The 24,994-nt window shown below is 49.8% G+C and overlaps 7 protein-coding genes across 7 annotated transcripts; 4 read left to right on the plus strand and 3 right to left on the minus strand.

Moving 5' to 3' along the window:
• Positions 1 to 1,291: 1,291 nt before the first annotated feature.
• On the minus strand, positions 1,292 to 2,155 carry CH63R_14536 (uncharacterized protein; the record flags this gene model as incomplete). Its single annotated transcript, XM_018309510.1, has 2 exons — positions 1,292 to 1,559; positions 2,064 to 2,155. 2 exons carry the CDS (start codon positions 2,153 to 2,155, stop codon positions 1,292 to 1,294), a joined length of 360 nt encoding a protein of 119 aa, XP_018150482.1.
• Positions 2,156 to 3,660: 1,505 nt separating this feature from the next.
• CH63R_14537 (uncharacterized protein) lies at positions 3,661 to 4,071 on the plus strand (the record flags this gene model as incomplete). The annotated part of the gene is made up of 2 exons (XM_018309511.1): positions 3,661 to 3,774; positions 3,847 to 4,071. 2 exons carry the CDS (start codon positions 3,661 to 3,663, stop codon positions 4,069 to 4,071), a joined length of 339 nt encoding a protein of 112 aa, XP_018150483.1.
• Positions 4,072 to 5,018: 947 nt separating this feature from the next.
• Positions 5,019 to 5,495, minus strand: CH63R_14538 (uncharacterized protein; the record flags this gene model as incomplete). The annotated part of the gene is made up of 2 exons (XM_018309512.1): positions 5,019 to 5,399; positions 5,466 to 5,495. 2 exons carry the CDS (start codon positions 5,493 to 5,495, stop codon positions 5,019 to 5,021), a joined length of 411 nt encoding a protein of 136 aa, XP_018150484.1.
• Positions 5,496 to 8,906: 3,411 nt separating this feature from the next.
• CH63R_14539 (zinc knuckle) lies at positions 8,907 to 9,338 on the plus strand (the record flags this gene model as incomplete). The annotated part of the gene is made up of 1 exon (XM_018309513.1): positions 8,907 to 9,338. One exon carries the CDS (start codon positions 8,907 to 8,909, stop codon positions 9,336 to 9,338), a length of 432 nt encoding a protein of 143 aa, XP_018150485.1.
• A 2,503-nt stretch (positions 9,339 to 11,841) lies between these two features.
• On the plus strand, positions 11,842 to 12,384 carry CH63R_14540 (uncharacterized protein; the record flags this gene model as incomplete). The annotated part of the gene is made up of 1 exon (XM_018309514.1): positions 11,842 to 12,384. One exon carries the CDS (start codon positions 11,842 to 11,844, stop codon positions 12,382 to 12,384), a length of 543 nt encoding a protein of 180 aa, XP_018150486.1.
• A 186-nt stretch (positions 12,385 to 12,570) lies between these two features.
• On the plus strand, positions 12,571 to 13,458 carry CH63R_14541 (uncharacterized protein; the record flags this gene model as incomplete). Its single annotated transcript, XM_018309515.1, has 3 exons — positions 12,571 to 12,725; positions 12,836 to 13,235; positions 13,297 to 13,458. The coding sequence occupies 3 exons, from the start codon at positions 12,571 to 12,573 to the stop codon at positions 13,456 to 13,458; spliced, it is 717 nt and encodes a 238-aa protein (XP_018150487.1).
• A 1,517-nt stretch (positions 13,459 to 14,975) lies between these two features.
• Positions 14,976 to 16,619, minus strand: CH63R_14542 (uncharacterized protein; the record flags this gene model as incomplete). The annotated part of the gene is made up of 6 exons (XM_018309516.1): positions 14,976 to 15,292; positions 15,401 to 15,487; positions 15,545 to 15,782; positions 15,865 to 16,011; positions 16,146 to 16,454; positions 16,509 to 16,619. 6 exons carry the CDS (start codon positions 16,617 to 16,619, stop codon positions 14,976 to 14,978), a joined length of 1,209 nt encoding a protein of 402 aa, XP_018150488.1.
• Between the last annotated feature and the right edge of the window lie 8,375 nt (positions 16,620 to 24,994).

Below are 24,994 nucleotides of genomic sequence, written 5' to 3' on the forward strand. Positions count from 1 at the left end.
ATACGTAGCATACGCAGTAATACCACACAGACAGCCGATCTAATCCCTTGTCTGTTCGGGCGCTACTTTAAGATGTCGATAGAATAGGGGCAGGAAAAGAAGAAGTATCCATTGTCCAGGCGTGGCTGCAAGTAAGTCCCTTTGGTCTTAAGGTCAAGACAGTAGCGGTTCGGGCTTCGACACGTTCTTCCTTCTACATAGGGCTGGATGCGATCAGCAGCTGCAAAATGAGACGTTGATGTCTGTAGGAGAGAGCAAGCAGCAAAGCCTAGATTGGACTTGGACAAATGTGTTAAGACCGGAGGAGTCGGAGGTAAACAGGGCGATAGCCCAAGATCGGGGAGGGGCAAGTGTCTTGCCCTGCTTAGAAGCAGTGTCGTTCATCGAGAGAGGTGGAAGACCAGACATGACAAGAAACCGGCTATTCACTTATTAAGAGAAATGAATCGTAGTAATAGCTAAGAAGAAACGCCAAGGCGGTGACTTAGTAATCCTCGCGTAGTCGGACGGAGGAGGCTGATTGCCATAGGGAGTAGACGTGAACGGGGGGCAGCGTGTTCGCTCTAGGTAGTAACAAAACGGGATCAAGCACCTTTGAACGCACACAAGGGAGGTGAAGCCTGCAACGTCTCCCCAGGTTTCACAGATCCGCCAACTCGCAGACACATTGCTAAGTGCGCAGCGCACTCTTTGATCCTTTGGTCTAGTTTCTTGAAGCTCTTGACGATGGCCTGCATTCGACAGCAGGTTGCTTCTACTGTCGATAGGCTTACTAAGCCCCATAATTCAGTGCCGTTCTCTTCCCTTCACCCTCGACAACTCGGTTTACATGTCGCACGTGGTCTAACTCGTTGGTCAAGTGTGTTGCGTGGGCTCGCGCGTTTTGGACCAAGGTTATTAGAAACGTCTTTGGCGCCTGAACCCTGAAACGTTTTCTTGCAAGACGTCGGCGCCTGCCAAATTATCTTCAACACGTTGAACAACCTGATATTTCCGTTGCCCGAGCCGCTCTTGATGATCTGCCGTACGTCTTATCAGTGTTGGCTCGTCTGAAGTCTCTGAAATTGAGTGTCGATATCGGGAAGAGAGGGACAGATGGCCGGTTATCTCAAGTTAAATGCATCTCCTATCCATTTGCTGTTCCGCCGACAAATGCTTCCCTCCGAAAGAACCCTCTGCCTTACACCGTCGCTAGGAAGCTGGCGGCGTAGCCATGACTGTTTCCCACAGCTTCGAGGGCTCCAGGATTGTGGAGGGGTGTTCTTGGCCGAGGGTATGTGGCTAGAAATCGTTATGTCCACCTCCCCAGGTATCCAAGTTCGTCGTTGTCGGAGTGGAAGTCCTCGTCGCCGACTCCAAGGTCTATTTCAACCCTTTGAGGTGGTTTCTCGTCGGAGGCTCCAGGCCAGATATCGCAGTCCCAACCAATGAAAAACTCGGGCTCGTCGTTGTCGAACCTAGACTCCTTGCCGCCGTTTCCAAAGAGTCGGGGTGGGCTTTCTGGCCTGGAGTACAAAGAATGACTGTCATCGACTACGCCGCGTAGTAAGGTGTTTCTCCTGTGTCGTTTTTGTAGTCACGTAGGCTCGGAGAGTTTGCTGCGTCGATGCTCAGTACATCTGGCTCTTGCGCGGTTGCACAATGCTTTCCAGGACAAAATGGTCACTCGGGGCTGAGCTTGCAGAGATCTACATGTTCCCTAGAGAAGGATTAGCCTTGTGGTCCGACATTGAACGCAATCGAAAAGACAGGTTCTCTTTTCGGGATGCCCCAATTGTAGGCAGACTTGCGTATGCATCTTGGGGGAATTCTATTCTTCCGCCCGCACTAGACAAGAGGCCAAGAGGAACAGTTGGGATGATGATGCGCCGGGTCAGCGGGCGGGGTGGTTGTCATCCGAGGGCCCTTACCAATCCTGTATCGGCCAGCTGTTTCGCACGGGGATGTAAGTGAGGACCAATAGGGACTAACTTGAATGTCTTGGTGTCTGAAGTGAGTTGGATACAACTGGAGGCACTACGATACGATACATATAAGCGCGGCCTTGAGAGTAGGAGACGTACTGGACGCACTTGTCCTCAAGTGCCTGAAGGGTTGGCGGACTTATGTAGGCGATCTCGGAAACGACACGCGGGCTGTAAGTGCCGTCTGTCATCTCTGCGTACTAGGCGACATCAGGGCAGCGCCTTAGGCTGCCTTGTGAACGACCTCATTCAAAGTAACGCTGTCACATCCTTCCTAGTCGCTTGCTATGTTCAGCTGTCGCACTACCAACCTCCCCTGCCGTATACGCATCAATATCACGAAGCCCGCCGCTTGACATTTGTACTCAATGCTACTATATAACCTCCTTCCCTAAATTTTTTCTTGTCTTTGACCTCATTTCCGTGGAAAAGAGTGGCTAGAGATGGGTCTACGTTTTCAACGTGATTTTTGCCAGGGCCAGACGAACTTTCACCGCCGGCAACAGCAACATTCAGCAGCATCCTCCGAGCATGGCCGTTCCCTATTCTCCGAGAGGCCATCGATCTTGTCACACGTGCGTTCCGAGGTTGTCACATAACGAAAAGGAAGCCTCCAAGCAGTTGTCGCCACATTAGCCCTCATCGTCTTCGCCGCCGGCCTCCTCGTTGTGATGAGATTAGTCTTCCCCTAAAAGCCGCAGCCGCCCACCTAGACTCCTTCGGAAGTGAGAATGCAAGCTGTCATGTCGCAAGGTATTCTAGAGGCAGCCAACTACCTCTAGCCGCAGACCCCATGTTACTCACTCTGAGGGCTGGATCCATACAAGACGCCGTTTCCACCCAGCTTTGAAGGGCAACGTGCGTGCAGCAAGAAACTCAGCTGCCAATGTCAGTCGTAAAGAGTTTGTTAATAGGGTGACGCCGGCTCAACAGCAAGAGATTACCAGCTGTATCGGCGCAGCGGTAAAAGAAGGAGGTCGAGAGATTGCTGCAGGATTAGCTTTTAGCTAGGGCTGTCAGGAACCTTACTGAGGGAGGACATGGAAGTAGGCGATATCTTTATAAATACAACTGGCGCGCATCAACGTGGCCCGTAGACGCCGCCGCCAAGGATATCGTGTAGCAGGATCAGAGGAGTGGCCTTGCCGTTGGGTGCGTCGTCCTGTAGCCAGGCGATGGCACCGCAATGTCGGGTGAGGGGATAAACGACAGGCCTGAAGGAGTGAATATCATGTGTGGGCCATGGCTGTTGCTTGATCCGACCTTTTTGGCCTTTTGTTATTGCTTTGTTTTCATTTCTTTGGTACCCCAATCTCCGCTCTTTTCGTAATACATATCATTGATCTAGTAAAGACAGCTCTCTATTTGTTTCCTCCTATCTCTCTGTAGCCTGCGCCGGCAAGCAAATAATAACAATAATTTCAACGCGACCCCCTTATTGTTGTTGCGGACTGAGCCAAAAATATGTCCTTGTCTTTGTCCTTTGTTACCACATCCTGTAGCCCTTCCTCATTTTCACCCAAGGGTACCAAACCTTGCAACAGGACATGTTCAACGCCGTCTCAAATCATTCTTGTCGATTTTTTCCTAGGTTTCTATTCTTTAACATCGGAGACGAGCTGTCGCCACTGACTGCAGCGGACTTTTGCTGTATTACTTCCGCCCTGAGCCATCCTTCACCGTCGCAGTCTAACCGATGCCAGATGAGAAATATCGCTCCGGTTTACCTGTGCCCATCTCCTCTCACACTGCCGACTACAACTGCCACCGGGACCTTGCTCCTCATGTCAACCTCCACGCAGCTTCGCACGTTAGTAAAAACCGCACTCTGCCTGAACAACGCGTCCGCCATTCTCAGCATCACTCTAATACTCAGTAGCAGACGCAATCAGGCCATGGCGGACCCGACAATGGAGATGAAGCACTGGCCGCGTTAACGAGTAGAGCCGCCCCAGCCCCCGTTCTGCTTCCCTGCTGGTTATGCCGAGCCCCAGCTCCCGGCGGCGAGAGACGCGGTTCGGAAAAGAACATGAACGCTTGTGTTCGTCGGGCCGGTGCCAACAGTCGCCGACATCCGGTCCGGGGTCTCTCAGATGCGGATAAGTAGGAAGCTCGGGACAAGGAGGTGCTTGGTTCACCAGGCAAGCACAAGCCCGCCATGTTGGATGTTTTCGAAATTAATATGCACAATTAAAAGAAACACATTGCTGCTTTACTATAATGATAATGCTACTTGTCTATAATAGCTAGGGAACCTAGAATGCTAGACAGTTCTGTGTGAGTGGACTTGATACGCTTTTGGATGTCTTGAAAGGATACCTTCAACCTATTCGAACGGATGACAGAGTCAATAACATCGACGCCAATCTGTCCAATTTCGTGTTCGCACAGAGATTTAGCTTGGCTCTCCAAGGTAATGACAACTTTCAGCGCAGACGACACCGAAGACGAAAATAACTCCACCCTCTCATAAGCAGCAAGTGATTCAAAATATAGGTAATCAAGCAGTTTCGGGACCTCTTTAGGTTCAAGGGATACAGGTAGGTCGCCAACATCAATGCTGTTGCCTGGCATCGCCACCTTCTCGGGACAGCTTTCCAGGACCAGCAGTTGACCGAGCACGTAGGTACAGACGATCTAGGCATCGTGCTCCGACCAGGGCATCAGTAGAATGCGCAAAAGTTCACGCCAGAAACCTTGATCCACCTCCTGCGGTAGTTCTATCTTAAGAGATATAGAGAGTGCAGATGCAAGAAGATAGAGTAGCCCCAAATCCTCTTCAGCCTCTTGCAGAAGCGGTGCGGTGGATTTGACCTCGGGCGGTGTAGTCGAAAAAAAGCAGTCAGCCTTGCTTTGATCGCTTGATGTTTATTTGGGTAGGGCAGGGGGGTATAAACCTGAAGGATGTCTTGATTGGCGCCTAAGACACTGAGAACCTAATGACCCTCGTGGCATGCATAGAAGGAATAACCGCTGCATTCTAGACTCCCCAGCAAACCTTCTAAACGCTTGGACCGTATCAGGTTGAATTATCTCAAGTCCGGCCCTAAGTGCCTATTGAATAATACGTAATGCAGCATAGATGGTCTCTGTTGAGAGGTCGTCACCTGACGTGTGAGCTTCAATGGTGACTTCGTCTGAGATATCTTGTGGGCTAGTATCTGAATAATGAAGATCACGGAGCTTGGGATTCGGGTGGTCTGCGGTCGTTTCTAAGCCTTGGCTTTGCTTCTCCCCTCCTGCTTGAACGATGGGCGACGCATGAGTTACGAGGGGTCCCGATGAGACGATGATCATATCGACTGTGTCGGCATCTACACCTGCGCCTCGCGGAGGGCGGCTTATGCTCCTATCCTGCGTAACACCGATTCTCCCAGCCTCCCCAACGCTGTTTGCGTCTGAGGCCGCCTCAGTGTTGGCTTCAGCGTGGCCGTCCTGCTCATTTTCATCAGTTGGCATCTTAGAGTCCGTTCTCGTTGATGACTTTTTGAGTCAGCATACTGCTACCAATGAAGGAACGTCTGCGCTCATCTTGGAGATACCTACGGCCGTCTTCATATCATATGGTGCCCAGCTTTTGGTGACGCAGACACGCTTGTTGGTTGACTTGCTGTTCCATCTCTTCTCCCGCGCAGCAATTAGGGCTACCCTGGTCCGATGCCATTCTGGCGCCTTCTTCGCAAAAGATCCTATTTCTCTCCAGGTGTTGCCGGCAACGTCCGTTTTAAAAAAGGAAGATCAACTCATCTTCGGCCACAGCCCATACCTTTGAAGCCGTCCTACGCGCAGATGTGGTGTTCTAGTCTGGTGTTAAAATTGCGCAGCAAAGCCAATCACGCTTTCGACAATGGCATATGGCTATCCTGAATCGTTCCGAGTCGAATACTCCATTTGGGAAGAGCCAATAATACATTGTGTTGATGTCCTGGAGTTTGCTGTTGTCGTTGCTTTAGACGGCTCTAATGTAGTCGAACCTGTCCCTGATGAGCTGATTGGTATTTGTATGAGACGACATTTTGCGACACGCGGTGGGCTCACGCTCCTCCGCAGTAACGCACAGGACCTGGCAAATATTGCCAGGAGCTTGCTCCCTATAAGACATACTTCAACGACAAGATGTAGAAAAAGCTGTTAATGAAAGATAGCGAAACGTGAGCGCGTAAATAGGCGGTTACAACGGCATGATTAGGCTAGCTATAATCTTGTTATTAAGTGACTAATAACTAATAAGTGGTCCGCTACCTATATTAGTGCAAGAATCCTGCGTTGAGTTGGGTGGTACAGGTTTAGCTCGATTCTTTTGACTCTAATGCAGGAATGCAATAGAGAAGTTCATTGCCTAGCTTATATTGGCAAGGTTACTACATTATGGAACAACTTTGTGACTCAATTTCGAATCTTACCGCCGCAGTCAAACCTATAGAATCCCGCCCGAGACTTATACACGATTTCCTGCAGGAATCAGAATCGTTTAACTAAGCCATACAGGATCCAGCACTATATCAGAACACATTAGAACGCGAATAGGCTGCTTGTATTGCTTTATTCGACAGGCTTGCCTCCAGCCTCACAAACTAATTCACTCCATATCCCTAACGGTACTAGGGTTGAGGCATAAAGTTGCCCTTAATACAGGTCTGCAGATAGGAAAGTCTACAGAGCTTATAAAGACTAAGCAACTAGGGCTAAGGATTAAGAACTCGGTAATGACGTATGGTAGGGTCCCGCGAGATTCAATAAGCCGAACAAGGCAGTGCTTCAACATTGCCATTCAGCTTTTGACCTTGCGAAGCTAAAGTAGTTAGTGACTCTGCAGCGACTTCAATTGATTACTAGGAAGAGCTCTACAAGTCCTATCATTCAATTATCAGCTCGTCATCCGAGGTGAGTTTTAGTCAGCGTGTTTCTAAGAAATATTATCTTACGGACCATCTTGGAGAAGTTGGCTATTTTACATCCTTCTTGCTTAACCTATTTAAGGAGAGGCTAGTGAGAACCTGGGTTGATTAGCACCCCTATGTTGGCGATGTAACTACTTCGCAGGTTGAGGACATCCATGCCCTACTTAAATGGCATTTGAAAAGATCCACGTTAGATCTAATTGAAGCTTGGCGAGCAACAAAGTACGCGTTACTTAATCAGCTGTTATATCTAAGATTATGTTAAGTCAAATAGCAAATATGGAAATTGATTGTACTTTTGGGGTCCATCTATGGTGCAGTACTTGGCTGTGTAATGCATAAAGCCAAGTGAGTTTGAAATCGTTGAAGCCGCGTCACGGACACCAAGCAAACGCAGTCAGTGTCATGTGTAGTTGGCTATACGATGACTTTGAAGGCGTGCCCTCAGAGATACTTGCAATTATTGCCTGAATCAATACTTACACTACATCCGGTCTCAACATTGAGTGCAAGTTTTAACCCTACACTGAGAGACACTGAGGCCCTTCTGTTGAACGTCGTAATGTACAGTGCGGATTTTATACCCTAGTCTCCTTAAAGCCCATAAGTCCTATTTCCATTTCCTATTTGCACCCCTGAATATGACTTTCGCTGCGCATCCCCGTGGTGTAGTAACATTGTTGGCCTGCTATCTTGAACCTATTCTCCAAGTGTCCAACGTCCTATTTACATACAGCAGCTGAATCACAACTGCATTGTAAAAGAGGGGGCTCGCCTTGCCTGCAGTTTAACTTGGCCGAGCGCCTAATGCGCCAGGAAAGCCGACCTGAGCTTTTCATAGTTACTTATCCTTTGCGTTCCATTTTGCACCAGTCTCTTCACAGAAGCAGGAAGATTGCGAGTCACAGTGTCTAACTTGAATAGCCGAGGTACACTTTCTTGATGGTTTCTGCTTACGGTTGATCTCAATTCACGAACACCATACAGTTCTGATGGTTGAATATCAGGCGAAATGACGGTGGCTAGCAGATATGGGCAAATAGGTATTTTGCCTACGAAGAGAGCGAATCTGATGACGGAACTCCTGATCTAGAACATAACAAGACAATAGGGGTTTTGTAGCCAGAATACAGATTTGTTGCAGCAGGAACTAGAGCATGCCTGAAATTCAGAATCCACAGTCACACGATCTATAGTCGGTACAGTCCATCCGCTAGAGGTGTGTTAATGTTAAAACGAAATCATCTTTTCCGACGCTGCTGTTGTATCAAACTAAAGGGAATCTTCTTTTCATTCACATTGGGGGTAAGTTGATCTGTCGAGGAGTTAACGCCTGCGAAGAGAGTTCGGTTTAGCTGAACCGACTGACCCGCTTCTATAGATGTATTGATTTTTACCTCCTGAAGCAGGCTGTGGTATTGCGGGATAGAGAGGAAGTCCAGATAAGTCGAGCATTTTGAGGCATCGGCGCGTCTCCCAGCGAGGGCTCGGAACAAGCCTACGTGCTCTGGTCGAGCGTAATGGAGGTTGTTAAGACCGACGGATAAATATGGTGTCAGCAGACTTGTTAGCTAAGCTTCGGGCACAGGAAAAGCAGCCGGACCAATCCCGAGAACACATTAACGCACCGTAATTGAACATTAGACAGCAGACATAAGTTGGGTTAGTGGACAGAGTGCGAGTAGTCTTACTGGCGTGATAGCTGCTCTGCACCTCTAATCTGCAAGATCTAGTCGGCTGCAAGTCAGAGTTAAGTCGCAATATAATAGGAAGCTAGATCTCGGGTTGCGCCTGGGGATTCCAATAGGCTGTAGCACTGTAGTTGTGACCGGAAGACATCGTAGGAGCTGCATTCCCAGCTCGTATCTAGGCCGTTGCTTGGACGCAGTATTGTTGATACATTTAATGCACTCCTAGTTCGTACCTGGGGCATCTAGGAAGATGTAGTGTTGCTGGTTTAGTAGCCTCTGCACTTAAGATTTGCTTAGATGATACTGGGCTCGATGGGGCGGAGGCGCATGTCGGTCGGCTCCGAGACGAGATGGCCATTGCGGCTGGCTCAAGGTGCAAACTCGGACATCGCAACCGTATAGCCCGTGCCGGATACGGAACAGGCATCGGTTCGGCTTTGCCTTGGGCCGAGACACTCCTGTGGGAAGGTCTCCATGGGGAGCAAATGGCTAACGGGGTCTGTAAGGCACAGCCAAGTTCGGCTGAGTGGCTTCCCGGAAGGACTGGGTTGTTTGGGGCTGCAAAGGCGATCACCAGCACGTTTCTGCCGCTCGCGACAAGCGTGGCGGAAGCTGAGGCTCACATACCCACGGCAAAGCAGCGCTTCTGGAGGACAGCGATCAAGATGTGGACGGACATCTACACACTATCGGAGATGAATCCACTGCATAGGACAACGGCCAAGACGGGACGGGTCCGGAAGCCTACCGGTCGCCTCTTTTCCAAGTGGCCAAGACTCTGATAGCTGTGCTGATGGAAAGAATCGAGACCATCAATCAACCCACTTACGCTGTTGTCGTGGGAAGAGAGACTCAAAGTTGAAGTCGGTGAGGAGGAGATATTGACCGGACTGCCGAGTTCATCCCGCCGCCGCGTCTGGAAGCTGCTGTTCCGACCGAACCAGTGACAGTTGGCACATTCCTTAGCGTTTCTTTCTCCTCAATCAACCCAATTTTTGCTTTGAATCGCCGTGAATCCAGCAGGATTTTGGGGGATGCTGCATATTGATAGTGATAGGTTCCTGGTTTCAGCATATGGATCACCTTGTTAGCGATCCCTTATTTCGACCAAACAGACCCGTATCGCTTTGCATTACGGCAGCGGTCGTGGTTGCGTCGCCTCTACCGCAAAAATAGGGCCGTTGGTTGTGGATGTGATGTAACCCCAGTCCTGGCCTCAGCCATCGAGAGCAATCCAAATTTCCCTGGGTGAATAAGATAGCCCCGTGTTATTGAGCGGTGTTCTCAGATCTGGGAGCCGGTGCTACCTCTCTGTCTTCCGCGGCGGAAACCCTCCTGCTCCATGGAACACACGACTTGCATCGCAGCCACTTGACCGCTTGCGCCGCTTGAGGCCTTTCCAAGAGTCAATTTGTGCCAGAGGAACCATGTCAAGAACAACGAGCTTCTCCACAGGGACCATGTCTGCCTCATTGGTGCGAGAACGAACAAACGTGGCGTGGCGCCCTACACAACACGCGGAACAGCTTGTCCTCATGGTAGTGTGGTGGACAGGTTGCTGGCACACCCTGACAGTCGCACCCTGACAGTCACCCATGGAACCCATTTGTATCGCCGGACGCTACTTTCCGATGGTTTATCGCGGACTGGACAACACGGGGCGCATCCCGCGTCATGGGACCGATGCGGCTGGCTCTCTTCAAGCATGGCATGGTATGCCAAGATCCGTCGATCGAACATATACTATGGTGTCAACCCGTTTCTTTGTCGTCGTCGTGGACATCGTGGCCATGAGCCACCCCTGAATCAATCAGGCCCACCACGGAGTCGACAATGCCGACAACCCGATTACGTCAGATCGTCGAACCACGACGTTGAATTGTGGATCTCGGATTGGTTACCTAAGGTAGCTGCAAGACTCGAAATGGCTGGCTGGCTGGCTGGCTGTGGGGTCTGTGCTTTTCAAGACCGTCTCTGCGCTGCACACATCCCTTCGACATGGCTGACCAGAAACAGGACAAGAAGCTGGCGCAGTTTCTTGAAAACACGCAGTCTTCTATCGATAAGGAAGGCAGCGACAGGTTGTCTAGCAAAACGATACAATACATATGCAGGACACAATGTCCGCGATGTCCGCGAAGCGCAAGCGAGACGACCTGGGGGCTCGGGCACTTGTGGAGCCAAATGTCGGCGAGCGCCTTCAGGGGGGGTGGGGGGGGGTCAGGACGCGAGGTCTACAAAGCACAATCAACAGTCATCTCGTGGCTATGTTCTGGGTCATGGCAAGAGCAAGAGAAGAGGCTCAAGGCGGAGGAGGCGTGGAAGGAACATGTTGCCAATTTTCCGTTGCTCGGCGGGGTGGAGCCCAAGGCGCTTGCGGACTGGCGGGAAGCCATCGTCGGACGCGGACGCGGTGCCGGTGGGCCCGTTAATCTGATTCTTAAAGGGCCCGCGCGCGAGGTGTGGGAAGACGGAGTGGGCGTTGGGGTTTGGGAAACCATATGAGATGACGCACGAGTTCCGTTTTGATGATTTGGTGGATAAATGCACCCTATCTTGTCTTGAATGACATTGTTCGCTTTGGTCGGACCGCAAGGTTCCTAGCGGCTAGGGACCGCGTCAAGCGATTTGTGCAGTGGGGGAAGCCCACAATCCGGACTTGCAATGAGGATATTGATCCGCGCAAGCGTCTGGCTGTAGAGAAGTTCCTTGCGGAATTCCTGGTTTTAGAAGTTAAAGTAGATAGGCTGCTTTATTGTGAGCAGTAGTAGTAGTCTGTAGTACAGTAGATTGAATCGAGTGTGTTTCTTGGATTGACATTGGTTGTAATCTGCCCCGATTATTGTGGAATACGTGCATGAGCGGAGTACGAGTTTAGACTGAGGAACAGAAAAGCGTGATGATGCGTCGCGATGTGTCGCGTCGCGTCGTGTCTCTCGGTTGAATCCGTCGAGTTATGTAGTTTTCGCGTCTTATGGGGCTGTCGAAATCCTGTCCCACTCACTCGTTGGTGAGATGGGTTAAAATGCTGCAGCTTCCACGTGCTATACCCACAGGGGAATAGTAGTGAGCTCCGACTCCACTTTAACAGCCTTCAGTGGACCTGTCAATGAGCGCACAAGGTGTGACTCCACTGCGGAGCACCGGTTGTCCCGCCAACATAAGGGACCTCCCCTCCCCTCTATTCCAACGTCAGCCTCTCAGTTCCTTTCAGATCAACCTTTCGTCCTTCACCCCACCGTCATGCTTCCTCCACCCGACTTGCCACAATAATCGACGGAGGCCATGTGTAGCAATATTGACTGTCGAGAACGTATCAAAGAATGGCTGTTGGCTCTGCCAAGCGACACACTCGACCTTGCAATACCAACCGACGGCCTTGCTCTTCTGGCCGCCCTCAAAACATCAAAGAAGCGATCCCTTGAGGAGGCCCTCACCCCTCCGCCTTCCCTTCACGAGCCGTGCACCGCTCCTCCCTCCGTCTTCCGAATGGCCGATCCAACCGAGACGACAACTCCCAAGAAGCGTCGCCTCGTCGACTTGGACGCCACCCCCCGCGGCCCTGCCGACATGCTCGCACCGGCCGACTCGGCATCACAGACCGGCAGCATCGCCACCACGTCCACAAGGACATCCGCCTCCCGCAAATCCTCCCCTACCAAGCAGCTCATGTCGCTCGAGCTGGCCAACGACCCGCTTCACTTCGCCTCGCTCGACATCTTGGAAATCGACCCGTCCGCCGCTCCCGGCCTGAGGGACGTGTACCTCGACATCACCGCTTTCGCATCAGGGATCAATGTCATCCCCAAGGACCACCGTGTAACATAACCCACCCACCTACCCCTCTCCGTCGCAGTGCTCTGGAGAAAGACATCTTGGACTTTTTACTGACGCGTATCCGGGCCAACCGAACCGCAGCCCGACCTCCCCTTGTCTCTCCCCAGAGTTTCCGACCACACCTTCTTCCAAGTCGATTGCGAGCAAAGGCGGCGAGGCCCCGCAACCAGCTACCCTATGGTGGAGCGTATTGTCAAGGCGTCTCATTTCTGTGTGCAGGAACAGGTCGACGAAGCCGGCTGGGGGACCGAAGTGCATCATCGCCTTCTGGAGGCGGCTCTGCGGCGGCCGGGTGCAGCCATCAGAGACGATATGGTGAACTTTTTCCACATGTACGCGTCACTCAAGCTCAGCTCCGCTCCGCTCCGCTCCGCGCTGCTCTTTTTTCATGTCGGGAATATCGGGCTAACAAAAGTGCGTCTCTGCCGTACAAATGAAATAGACCGACTGCCGCCGTTCATGGTGCCAGAGCAGGCTCACGAATGGTCGATTACTGTATGCTTGTCGACTGCCCAGTCCTCATTCCAGACGAACCCTCCCTAGACGATGCCATCAGGAGGACGCGAAACCTGTCGGGGCGCGACACGCTCAACCACACACCCTCCTTTGTCCTCCGTGACAAGCCCATATCCCTCAGCATTGAGTGTAAGAAACGCGATGGGGGGCTCGACAATGCCGATTTGCAAATCAGCTCGTGGCATGCCGCGCAGTGGAGATACCTTTTGATGCTGTGCAGGAAGACAGGGGCCGCCGATGTCTCTGGTCTTCCGTTCCTGCCCGGGCTCGTAGTCTCGGGTGCGGAATGGTACTTTGTGGCGACCACTCGCGCTGGCAATAAGACGGTAAGTCGATGAGGTCGAACAATACATACTTGGGACTTTTGCTCATCATGTGGGGACACAGACTCTGTGGACCAGGCGGTGCATCGGCGCAACCACCAATGTCGTTGGCACGTACCAGATCATTAGGACCATCCAGTACTTTTCGTGGTGGACGCAGACGGTGTACTGGCCGTGGTTTCAGGAAAAGGTGCTGGGTCTTGTGGAAGCTGATGACGAGGGTTGATTGTATATGCAGGCCTACGTGCTCGGCTTCTGTTCAGCTCTTCCAGGTCCTCCGGAAGCAACAGGTCGGAGCGTCCGGCACTTGCCGGAGGGACAGCGGGATAGATGAGATCCTAGTTGCTGAGAAGGAGGCTGGAAGGCCGGGGTATCCCTTGGGGTAAGAAACATATGCATTATGCCCTCTAATTTAACAGCTCTTGTCTACGCCCTGCATATCTCCTGCAGCAGCTTGCACTTGAAGCACACTAACAAGTTCTTTAGCCGCCTCTTCCGAAGATCTCCTGCTCGAGCACCTCGTCCACGTCCTCCGCCCACCTCCGCTGCTGGCATCTGTCGCATCGTGCCTCCGCCGCCTCGCACTCGAACCGGTCCGTCCGCTCGTCCATGACCCGGTCTAGTATACGACAGACCTGCTCGGCGTCCTGTCCCGGCCCGCTCGCCCGCTTTCTTGGACGAAGCGCGGGAGCTGCCGCGGCATGTCGGCGTGGATCACGAGACGTACATCCGGTACATCGATACCGAGCCCCAGCGCGTTCGTGGCGACGACCAGCGCCCCCGCGGCACTTACGAAGATGACGGGTGCTGCCTGGTTGTTTTTGTGGCTCAGCCATACGTGGGACGCAATACAGAACTTCTTATACTGTGCGTCCAAGTCTGTCGGCAGTGCAGTAGGTAGTGTAATAACTACTGTAACGCCGTCTGGCGAGCAGAACACTAGCCGCATGGACGACAATCTCTTGCTGCCACCTGTGCCGATGATCTGGACGATGGGGCTGTAGCTGATGACGATGGCTCTGACTACCTCCTCCTGGTTTCTGCGGAACATTGCCTTGCTGTTGCCCGTTGTCTGCTGCAGCTGGCCTGCTATGTCGGCCTGCCGGAGCCTGGTGAACCGGCGTAGCCGGGCCTCTAGGCGGACGCCGTCGTACAGCTCAATCTTCCGCTTCAGGCTGCTACTGCCGCCCCAGCTGCTCGCCCAGTCCTCCGCCCCAAATCCCGAGAACCAGTGCCACTAGGCGCTGACCTTGCGGAACTGCTGCTGCTTGGCCGCCACACTGCTGCCGAGCTGGACGAGCAGCCGCGCATAGATCATGCCGGCGATTCACGTGCCGTGCCCGGTCTGCAAGTCCCACGGGTTGTCGCCGAGCTCGTCGTTCTCGTCCCCCCCCCTTCCGCCTGGGATCCCAACGCCCGAGCGCCTCGTTCAAGAACCGGTTAGCGATGGCGATGGCGAAGCGCCGCCAAATGCTTACGTTCAGCTTGTTCCCGGGCAGTTAGCTGCTATACCATTGTATAATACGCCTAGCTTAGTCTGTCGTCCATATTCAGTCCTCCGTCCAAGTCCACGCTGCCTTATTACCGTCCATATCCGCATCAGCAGTCGTTTCTCCGTCTGTATAAGCTAGAAAGCTACTTGTATTGTAACAAATGTCCGCACCAGCTTATTCTGTATTACTTTTAATGCCTAGTCCCCTAGCCTTCTTCATCTGCACAATCTCGTCGGCCTACAAGAAAGCACTATCTATAGTAGTGGGCCTGTTTGGAGATGCCGTCCGCCTCCGCCCGGAGCCCGCCGCGGCCGGTCGTCCGTCCCTCTACGCCCCACCCTAGCCGCCTCTCCCGGCGCGCAGCGATGCGCCGAAACACCCAGTCGTCTCCTTGCCTTAGCCAAGCGTTACGGTTATCGCGCAGAAACGAGTACTCCTTGGGCGCCTCCCTGCAGTCGTCCTCGATCGACGCCCAGTGGATATGGGGCAGCGATACGTGCTGACGCTCCCCTGCCTGGCTACTGTCCGTGTATGGAGTGCTATGTTCGCCTCCGCCCGTCGTGCGGTCTGTAATCATCGTTAGCTGCGCTAGTAGTAGCCTGGCCTCGTGTACGTCCGCGTGTCGAGAATCCAGTCCATCGGCGTCGGCTCAGCCTTGAGGGGCCCCGGACGTACAGGTCATGAACCTCTGTACCGTGCTTCGTACATAGGCCAAGATACTATGTACGCTGTCGTCGGCCGCTTCCTCGCTCATCGTGGTGACTAGACGTAAAACTTCATCTTGCCCCCCTGTCCATGCCTTATAAACAACCAACATACGTGCGACTTTGATAATGGCCGAGTACTTTGTCGTATAGTCCGTAATGTCGACCCAGCCACCGTCGGCCCGGAAACCCATGACGGCGAGCGCGCTCACCAACGCATTATCGTAATGCCCTTTCTTGAGCTGGTGGTCGAGCATGCTGACGAGCATGTCGAATGCTGCCTGCTGGAGTGCGTCTGACGGCGTCTCGCCACCCCTGCCCCCGGCAGCCTCAGCCAACTGCTCAAACTCGTCCTACATATAGCACTGCCTCTCCGTGAGCCGATACGGCGGCCTCTTGTCGTCCGGAGGCTCTTGCGCCTGGAACTATACATACAGCAAGACCCTCTAGACGTCTTGATACCGTGCCCAAGTGCCCTCCTCCATACGGTTGTCGAACGGCCTGGTGGGCTTGATGTGCACATCCTTCCGCTGGACCTCGAATAGCACCGCATGTCCGACCTTGCTCGGCGTCGACGTGGCCCTGGCCCGCTCCAAGACCTCATGAACCGAAGTCCACATCACCTGCAGCACTTCCTCCTCGGCCTCTCAGATTGGGGCCATGGTTCCGTAGTGCTGGCTGATACGTAACCCACACAGATGCTATGCCCAACCCACCTGTTGGAGCCATGGATTCGGTTCCAGCTTGTCGTTGGCCGTACGAATGAGATCATTGCGACTTGCCCTGACCTGCTCTGCGTGGTCCTGCCGCAGTCGACGAAGAGTCTCCGTGGCCTGCTGCGACGCCGCCTCCTCGTCAACCACAACCGGCACTAGGCCTGGCTGCTGGCCGCGACTGACCTCGAACCATTGGCTTCCGGTCCGGGACGGGAAGAACCGCTGGCACCGCACGCCCGTCGTCCACGGCATACTGCATGCCTGTTTCGCTCTCGCGCTGACGTTGCCGCCTTTCTTCCAGTCGTTCACCTAGCCGTGATGTCTCCGGCAATGGTCCGGAATCCGTTGGATCTGCCGACTGACATAGTGGCATTGGTGACATCGGATGCCGTCCGTTCGCGGCTCGGCAAGATAGTCAATGGGGTTAGTTGTTGGTTCGGGATGGCGTAGCTGCTCAAGACTTGCTTGGTTCATATGGATACCTAGTATATTAGAGATGGCAGTCATGAAACTGCTCCAGCTGAACGTTGGGATATTACGGTGCCGTGTCCGTAAGTGTGTTATTATCTCTTTTCATACTACGGCAAATTGACATATTTTACAAATTACAACTAAGTACTCCTTGTTGAATACAAATAGTCCTATAGTGTGCAATAATTATATAGAAGTATATAGTCTATAGTAGTTGTAAGATACTATTATAATAGGTGGTGAAAGTTTGTGAGAGTGGTGAGCTGTATTAATTGTAGTTAGAATTAGGTGCTATTGAATATACAACTGTCTTAGCTACAGCGTTGCACTAGATATAGAAAATATCTAGTCTAACTCTAAGAATCTTAACTAGTAGAGGCTTATAAATGCTTTACTACCAATCCTGCAATTAATAAATACCTAGGCACTAAATTTTTCTTTAAATTTTAAGTTTTCTTCCTACCTTCTTATTTACCTTCTTGGCGTCTTTTTGTAGTGCCCTTAGAGAGACAAATAGCGCAAAAGCAGTTTAGGTAAAACTCCCTTGTTTGTTAAACAGTCTTTTGGCATCACTGCTTTTCCTAACTACTGCTATTAACTTGTAGATTCTTGTAAATAGTCTTAAAGGTTCTGCATGTAGACTGTCGTTAGTGAATAACTTACACAGTCTGAGCTACATAAACACCTACTGGATGTAGAATCTGCTGCAAGATAGATCCGTAACTTAGATCTGAAAATATTGCTGAGCAGCTTGTCGACCCCTGATCGTCCTACTACGAAAAGTAGGGCCTGTAAGGACTAACTATCGTTAGGAATTCTCTCCGGGTCGATAAAACCGCCTCTAAAGATAGTGGCGTGGCAAAGAGAGAGTCCTAAGGTGGGCTGTGTGACATCAGTCAGAAGTCAGGATCATGAAAGTCGCCTTAACATACATCGTTGAACTTACCGGGATGAGAGGTCCGCCTAACCTAAAGCAGCAGCAGCAAGACATTTAGGAGAGTTCGTCAAGGCCGCCCCGTGTCTCATAGTCCTCTAAATAATCAAGGGTTTAAATAGAGTATAAGGGGGAACATAGATTGGAGAAGGTGGATATGGCTGGTCCGTTCACAATTAGAGTATCATTTTCCATCATCTCGCTTGTCGTCTGAACTGAAGAGGGGCTTAGCGGAAAGGAGGGCGGCTGGGCTCTACTAGTGCATGCTTGGTTTAGTACAAGCTCAAGTAGTGATCAGTCTTCTGGCCAGAAATAATCATAGATTATGTATGCGAGTCGAGTAGTCAGTTCAGGTGCCATTCAATCAGTTCGACATGCTACAGAAGGCTATTTTCCGTTCTCTTGACCTTAATGGCCCCCAACAAGACTGCTAATGCCTTCTAGTTAAGAAAACATTAGACTAAGTTGTATGCATTAGGGGTACAAACCGAGAACAGGGGAAAGACTCAAAAGGCAGAATATGGTTCAGATCGGACGCAGAGATTGCCACTAGACTACATTTTCTGCTATCCTGATACAGCTTTATTGTATGCAGAGGTCCGTCTTCAAGCATAGCCATTGCTTCTAAAGCCACTCACTTCTGCTAGGCTTTTGCTTCCTTAGTGCACTTAGACAGCAGTACCAACGTAGTTGATTGCATTTGATACAGCAAGATGCATATTCTCAAATTCGTTTCTGTCCGGCTTACTTCAGGTATGAGATATCCGATGGCAGAAAGCGCAGCTCATCTGAGAGAGTTTGTTTGCGGCAACGAAGTGACCCTGCCAGCAGGCATTCCTAGTGGACTTCCAACTATCGTCAGCAGGAAGACGCTGAATGAAGCACTGACTTCGCTGTGTATCCCACTGGACCACGTGCATCTTGCGCGTCTGCTTCCAGAGCAGGCGGACGGTAGTCTGGACACTCTTATCGGCTGTAACATCACTGAAGGCAGAAAAAGCTTCAGAACTAGGACCGAAAGCAACTATAGAGGACAATGGCCAGATAACCGCACCATAAAGCTCAGAAAATGGACAAGACAATATCAATTTAATTACAGAGATGCCTAAACAAAACTCTCGGGCATTGAACTTAGCGTGAGTCGTTCGACAAGAGTTGGAGGCTCCAGGGATCCCTAAGAACGGAACTGTTGATAAGCTAGCCATAGATAACTCAGTGGAAAGGATTGAATCAGAGGCCGCGCTGTTTGGATTCAAAGAGACAGACACGCTATTACTTACTCTAAACTGCTATCACTTACTCCAAACTAAGTCAGCAAGGCCAGGACTAGACATCAGTAGTAAGATTTAGTATTACGACGACATAAGAGGTCATACATTTTAGCAACCCATTCGTACTTTATTGTAAAGGGGTGCACATAGGTATAAAGATTATAAGTTGAAATTAAGTTGTAGTAAGGTAAAACAATATGCCTTACTGCCTCTATCTAAGTAGCGTGCGGAGCAGCGTTTGCGTGGCGCGGAGCGGGGCCGGTGCGGAGCGGGGCCTGTTCGGAGCGGGACTGTTCGGAGCTAGACCAGATTATCCAATGTTCTGGTTCCGACCACTAGGCCGGGCGCCGGGGTAGACCCCACTTACGTGATACTATCACGACATACTTTTGTTCAGAAAAAACGACGAATCGTAATGTCGACTTCATGGTGGCTGGTACATGAGTGGAAGATGTCATATAATCACTGATGAGGAGGTCCCGAAGTCCATCACTGCTACTCAAACCCAAATGTAAGGGCCTCGTCTCACCTTGCGGGTCCCCATGTTAGAGTCAGAGTATAGTGTTCCATGAAGTCCATTTAGAGTTTCTTGACGATGCTATCGTATCTACCCGTGACGTGTGTCCTGTCTTATTTCCAACAACCAAGCGCAGAAACCGCTTGTAGTCGGCACTGTGAAAAGCCCTCTACTATGTCAAGGTGTACGGCTGAGGATCCCATGTTTGCAGATACCACACCATTCCAAGAGCCGAGTGGAGCGCGTAATGGGGCCCGTCTTGTTATAGTAGACTATGCCACAAAACGGGACCTGAGAACGATTGCTGACGTACTTGAGCCGTCTAGTTCACACAATGCAGACCAACTAATTAGTGAATAGAGGCGTTCTGGATGAAAGTGTGTTGACTCTTGTTAAAACGCAGAATCCTCTACTGGATGGAGCTTTACACTTTCCTATATTTATCTTCTCTTTAAGGGAAAGTCTCTTCAGTCGAATCAACTATCACGCCTTAAACCCCCGTCGTAGCTGTTTAAGAAAACGCAAAGACAATGCGGTTTTATTTATCTGGCTAGAAATTCAGCTCTCTAATCTCTACTTTCTTTTCTATATACTCCCGAATGGCTTCTCGCTGACCAGAGGCTACGAACATAGGAGCTTAGGGGTCGAATGGAAAGTCAGCTGCCAGGTCACGTAACCGGTCTCTGATACTGGCGCCGGCGGAGACTGTACCATTGGTCAAGATGGTATTCATGTTGAAGCCAGGCAACTCACCTAACAATAGCATGTCGGCCCGTTCGATAAATGCTTCGACTTTCGACCGACTTAGAATACGAGAAGCTTCGTTCTACAAGCTCTCCGCTACATCGGGAGTGCCTGTGATGAGGCGTGCCCTATCGCTGAAATTCTTGACCCTTGTCGGACTATCTCTGGCTCGCCTGTCGGTTGGGGAATAGTAAGTACTTGACCAAGAGCTTTGCAACTGTCGACGCGGTCACTTTATACATTGGTGGCTTCTCCATGAGAGATTCGCCCCCGGCGCAGACAGGAGCGACGGTACCGAGGTCCTCAACTATCATATCTCTTTTCTACATGTCGTAATAAATCGGAAGGCCTAGTATTTGTAGAATGTTTAGTCATGCGCTAAACTGCGCTGGAGAAGCTGGACCCCAGGTACACATACGTAGCCCTAGTTCAAGGTGTCATCGTCAAGTATCGGATTCAGAAACGATTAAGCCGCATGCAAAATACCTACTGCAGTCAGTCTTCTGCCTAAGAACAGGAGGTTGTTCTTGCCTAGGCTGGAGACCTGCCATACAAGGCGAATCAGACGCGTGCGCCCCTTGCAGTTGTTATAGCCATAAACCAGTGTCCTGAGGTACGACACCAGGGCGGCGATGCCGTGGTCGGTCGCCATCATGAAAACGGCCTCACAATCCCACACTGGAACGCTGACACCGTGTGGACCGCTGAAAAAGGCAAGATGGGGGATCGCTCTGTGGACAGAATATCGCATCAACCGAGAGATGAAGCCTCTTCAGGGTTTGATGAACAGCTCGAGAGTATTCTAGGCTGTCTCACCATATAAATTCATGACAAACGGATGTGATTCAAGAGAGCTAATGCGTGAGATCCATAAGATAACGTGTGCTATCCGGCCTCAACGCTGAATAGCCTAGAAAGTTCGATGGAGATAAGGAGTGTGCTGGAAGTATGCCTGATAAATGCTTGAGAGAGAGTCCTGCTAAGCATCTTGTTGCAATATTCCGTAAGGTAGGATTAGGCTAGTAGCGAATAGTTACAACAACTAAACAAACGCACAGCCAAAGCTATAATCATCGGGTTACTGTAAACGGAGGTAGATACACTCCTGCAGCTACAAGACACGCAAGCGCTTAGTGTATTCGTTGGCAGAGCTTATAGACGTGATGACGGAGAAACGGTAAGAAGCAGAAAACGGCGGAGATAGCGGACAGTGATCCCTGAGATTTTGTTATCAGACAAAGTGTCGCCGACTTCAGGATCCCATTATTACAAAGACGACAACGTCTTTTGCTTGATTGGGGCCGATAGGTCCTCTGGTCGGCCATCGCGCTGAAAATTTGAACTACAAGCATGGCAGATGCCACTCGCCCCTGCCAGAGGTGCCAGAAAATGAATTGTGAGAGCGCAATGCCTAGGATGTCGGCAACGAACCTAAAGGAGGGTCCAATGAATAGAGGCGCTAGATCCAGGACTAAGCAACCCTAAGACAACGACTTCGTTGACAAGATTTCGGCCGACGGCCTTGTTCTACTTGTGATTAGCATCGGCCTTCACTATGTCGATGAGGTCTTAGCTGAGAAGGGCGATGAGGAAATCCAGATTGTGCTTGTTCTCAGCTATAAAGATAAGAAGATGTTAGAAGTTTTCCCTACTGGAGCTTTACTTAGAGCTGAATTGAAATGCTCACTTCTTTATTCTCTATAAGATAGGTATACTTTAAATAAGAAGCAGTTTCTTATTACTGTAGCTATATCTAAGACAATTATTTACCTACGTGTAGACAACCTTCTTAAGTTTACTGCATTGAATAGAAAAGTCAGCAACTCTCTAGAAACCTTTGTAGAAATAAAAGATGAAATTCTATTCTTAACCTTCTAGTCTAAGGGAAATAATCCTATCCGGAATAATAATTTCTCTTAGTCATCTGCAGGATATAGCAAGGATAGGCAGAAAGAGAGCAAGCTACTTATTATCAAGCTTCCTAATAGCATATACACTAATATGCAGTAGGCCTAGATTTCTATAACCTAGGGCGAAGATGCACAATAGCTTAGGCGTTAGATAATTAGAAAGTAGGCACTAGTATGGTTTTTAATAAGTATAGATATTACTTTACGTTTTTGTAAGTTACGCAGTTTAGGCGTTCCTACGTAGCAAGTGTTTTTTTAAGAAATAAGGGCCACAGGAAGATAGAAGTTTCCGAAGAGAAATAAAAAAACCTAATCTCATGTTTCTTTGATTTGCACTCTAAGCTCCAAGTTTGGGTACGACGTCGTCCTCATGAGACCTGCCCGGGCTCAATCACCCTCAGAATTCTTAAGTTACTAGAGGAACTTTCCATCGGAGGGCCTCAGAATAAACTGAAAGTCGTCAGCTGGTCGCAGTGGCTTAAAGCATGTCAGAAAGCCCCAACAAGTCCACGTTGTCACAATGCATAATCGCATCGCGATCTACCTGAATACGGACAGAAATTATGTGCACGAGGGTAGTGAATCGCTTTAGCCATTTCACTATCGACGGTCCAAGGCCGGGAAACACGTCGTATTACAGGTCTCTTTAATTGCTGACCGATCACCGTCTACCTTGCAACTTCGCAAGTTGCATTCACTAGGTCGGTTAGACAAATGAGTCTTTACTACTACATAAATACATCCAAGCCAGCCGGGATAGATACAAATGCATTAACATGCAATTCAAAGCCAATTCACCTGTGCAGAAGCCCTATCCAGAAGAAATACAAGCTCCACTTGGAAGCCGCCTCCTATATAGTCTTTATAATTCCTCCTCGGCGCCTATTGCTGCATCCGGGGCGGGGCCGGCATCTGGAGTGGGATTTCGGCCTATATCCCTGGCCGCTTCCCATCTTCCCATCCTTAGTGCCGGGGTCCCACGACTGAATGACTCCTGCGTAGATCCACATATCTGCTTGCTTTATGACAGTTCCCTTCTCGATCGGATACGATTCCCATGCTTAAAGTCCTGAGGAGCGGCGGCATGCCTTTGACCGATCAAAGATCGAAGCGTGCTTCTAGTTTCGAACGTTTTGTTCTTCAAAAACTTCGTTCTCCCAGATGCGTTTCCGTTATCTTCGGCATTATCGTCATCATTGTCAATGCACACTTTCTTTACTTCGAATCGTGAGTTCGTCCTAGAACATCAGGTCACTAGGATTACCTGTATCTTTCTTATTCACAATAACGATAGAACTCCTAAGTAGCTAGCTTACGAAGAAGCCGACGTCCTTCGTCTTCTCCTTGACGTTGATGTTTGCAACAGTTTCCTCTGCGTAATGTGCAGCGTTTGGGAGTGGGAGGCCGCTGTCAACATCCATAGAGTCTACTGGCTCAATATCTTCGTTCGAATTCGCTGAATTGAGTTCTGAATTTTCGTCTAGTTACATTTAGACTGCCTGCTGCAGTTCTAGCGAGCTGTCCTCGAGCTGCTCGTTTAGGCTCATCTTCTTAGCAACAGCGGACGCTTTTTCCGCATATCTTCTAACTGACAGGGTAGTTAGAGAATGCAAGACGAAACAATATAGTTGCGGTTCTCCAATTCTAATTAAAAAGCTATTAAGCAATGTAACATCTATATACTATTAATAAGCTCTACTGCAGTTACCTAAAAGACAGACTTTTCAAAACTAGTGTTGATGCTGCTCTACTAAATGTTTGTAGCGATTTAAGAGGACAAAGTGGAGGTACAGTAAGGCTGACTTAGCTTAGATGCTGTAGTTAATAGCAAATAGTTTCCTTAGGTGATAGAATACGAATAGCGACTACACCTAATGTCCTAAGTCCTATTTTTAGCTAATAAGTTGCACTTGCCTCCTGCATAACTACCTGTCGACAATAATTAGGTGTAAGCTGTGTAGACAAAATGGTCTGTATGCTTACAGTGACTCTAAGCTGTATTTTAGTATGTCTCAGTGCAGCTTCTGGAATATGAGCTAGTGATAAAGGAGTCTTGCGGCGTCTAATGAAGCTGCACTTTGTAGTCTTTGTAGGTGCTTGTCGTGACTGGTGGATTGCGGTCTTGGATTCGCAATAGTTTAATGCCATCGATGTCTACCTTCCAACTAAGAGAATTTGCCTCGTCTTAGAGTTGTTGTTTGCAGAACTTGGACACAAGATTGAACCTCGGACTGTAAAACACATCCTTTTAGAGGCCACCTGGATATTCTATAGCGAATTTCAGTTGACTAAGTATACTAGGAACTGTCAAGAGAGTTTTTAGTAGCCATTAAGTTGTAAAAGGATTCCAAGAGGCTGCTATAATCGCTAAGGATACACTTATCCAGGTAAGAGTCACAATATAGATGGATAGGTTTGCACTTCACTTCAGTGCTAATTTAGGAATGACCATCCAAAATTGACTCTCACCAACCTATGGCCGAGATTGAAATTTGCCATTGCTCAATCGAAAGCGTCAGTGGATTTCAAAATGTGCTTCCTAATAAGCTAAAATGCTTGGGAGCCTTCCCCCCCTAGCGCTAAGGGCCTCAGATGATATTGTTGCTCGAGTCTCAATAATATCTCCATTAATAGACTCCTCTCTATACTAAGCTGAACGAAGTCAGTTCTTGCTAAAGATGCATCCTGCAGAGCATGCAAGTATATTAGCGCCTTGCTTTCTGACTAGAAGCGCAGTGGTTCTGTACTCTGAATCTACACAGCTAGCAAACTAGAGACTCATTTAAAGCCTTATTTTAGCTCCATCACCAATTCGGCCCCCACACAGCAGAATAATAGTCAATAATTAGCTAGGCGGGCAACAACACTTTAAGGGGCTTACAGAAAGATAGTTTTACTTTTGTATTGTAATAGTTAAGTAATACTTCTTACTATAGTTACTAGCACTATAATACGTAGACTAGTAAGTAATTAGAAACTTAGAAATATACACCTTCCAACTT

This window comes from Colletotrichum higginsianum, chromosome 12, assembly GCF_001672515.1.
Source record: "Colletotrichum higginsianum IMI 349063 chromosome 12, whole genome shotgun sequence".
NCBI lineage: Eukaryota > Fungi > Ascomycota > Sordariomycetes > Glomerellales > Glomerellaceae > Colletotrichum > Colletotrichum higginsianum.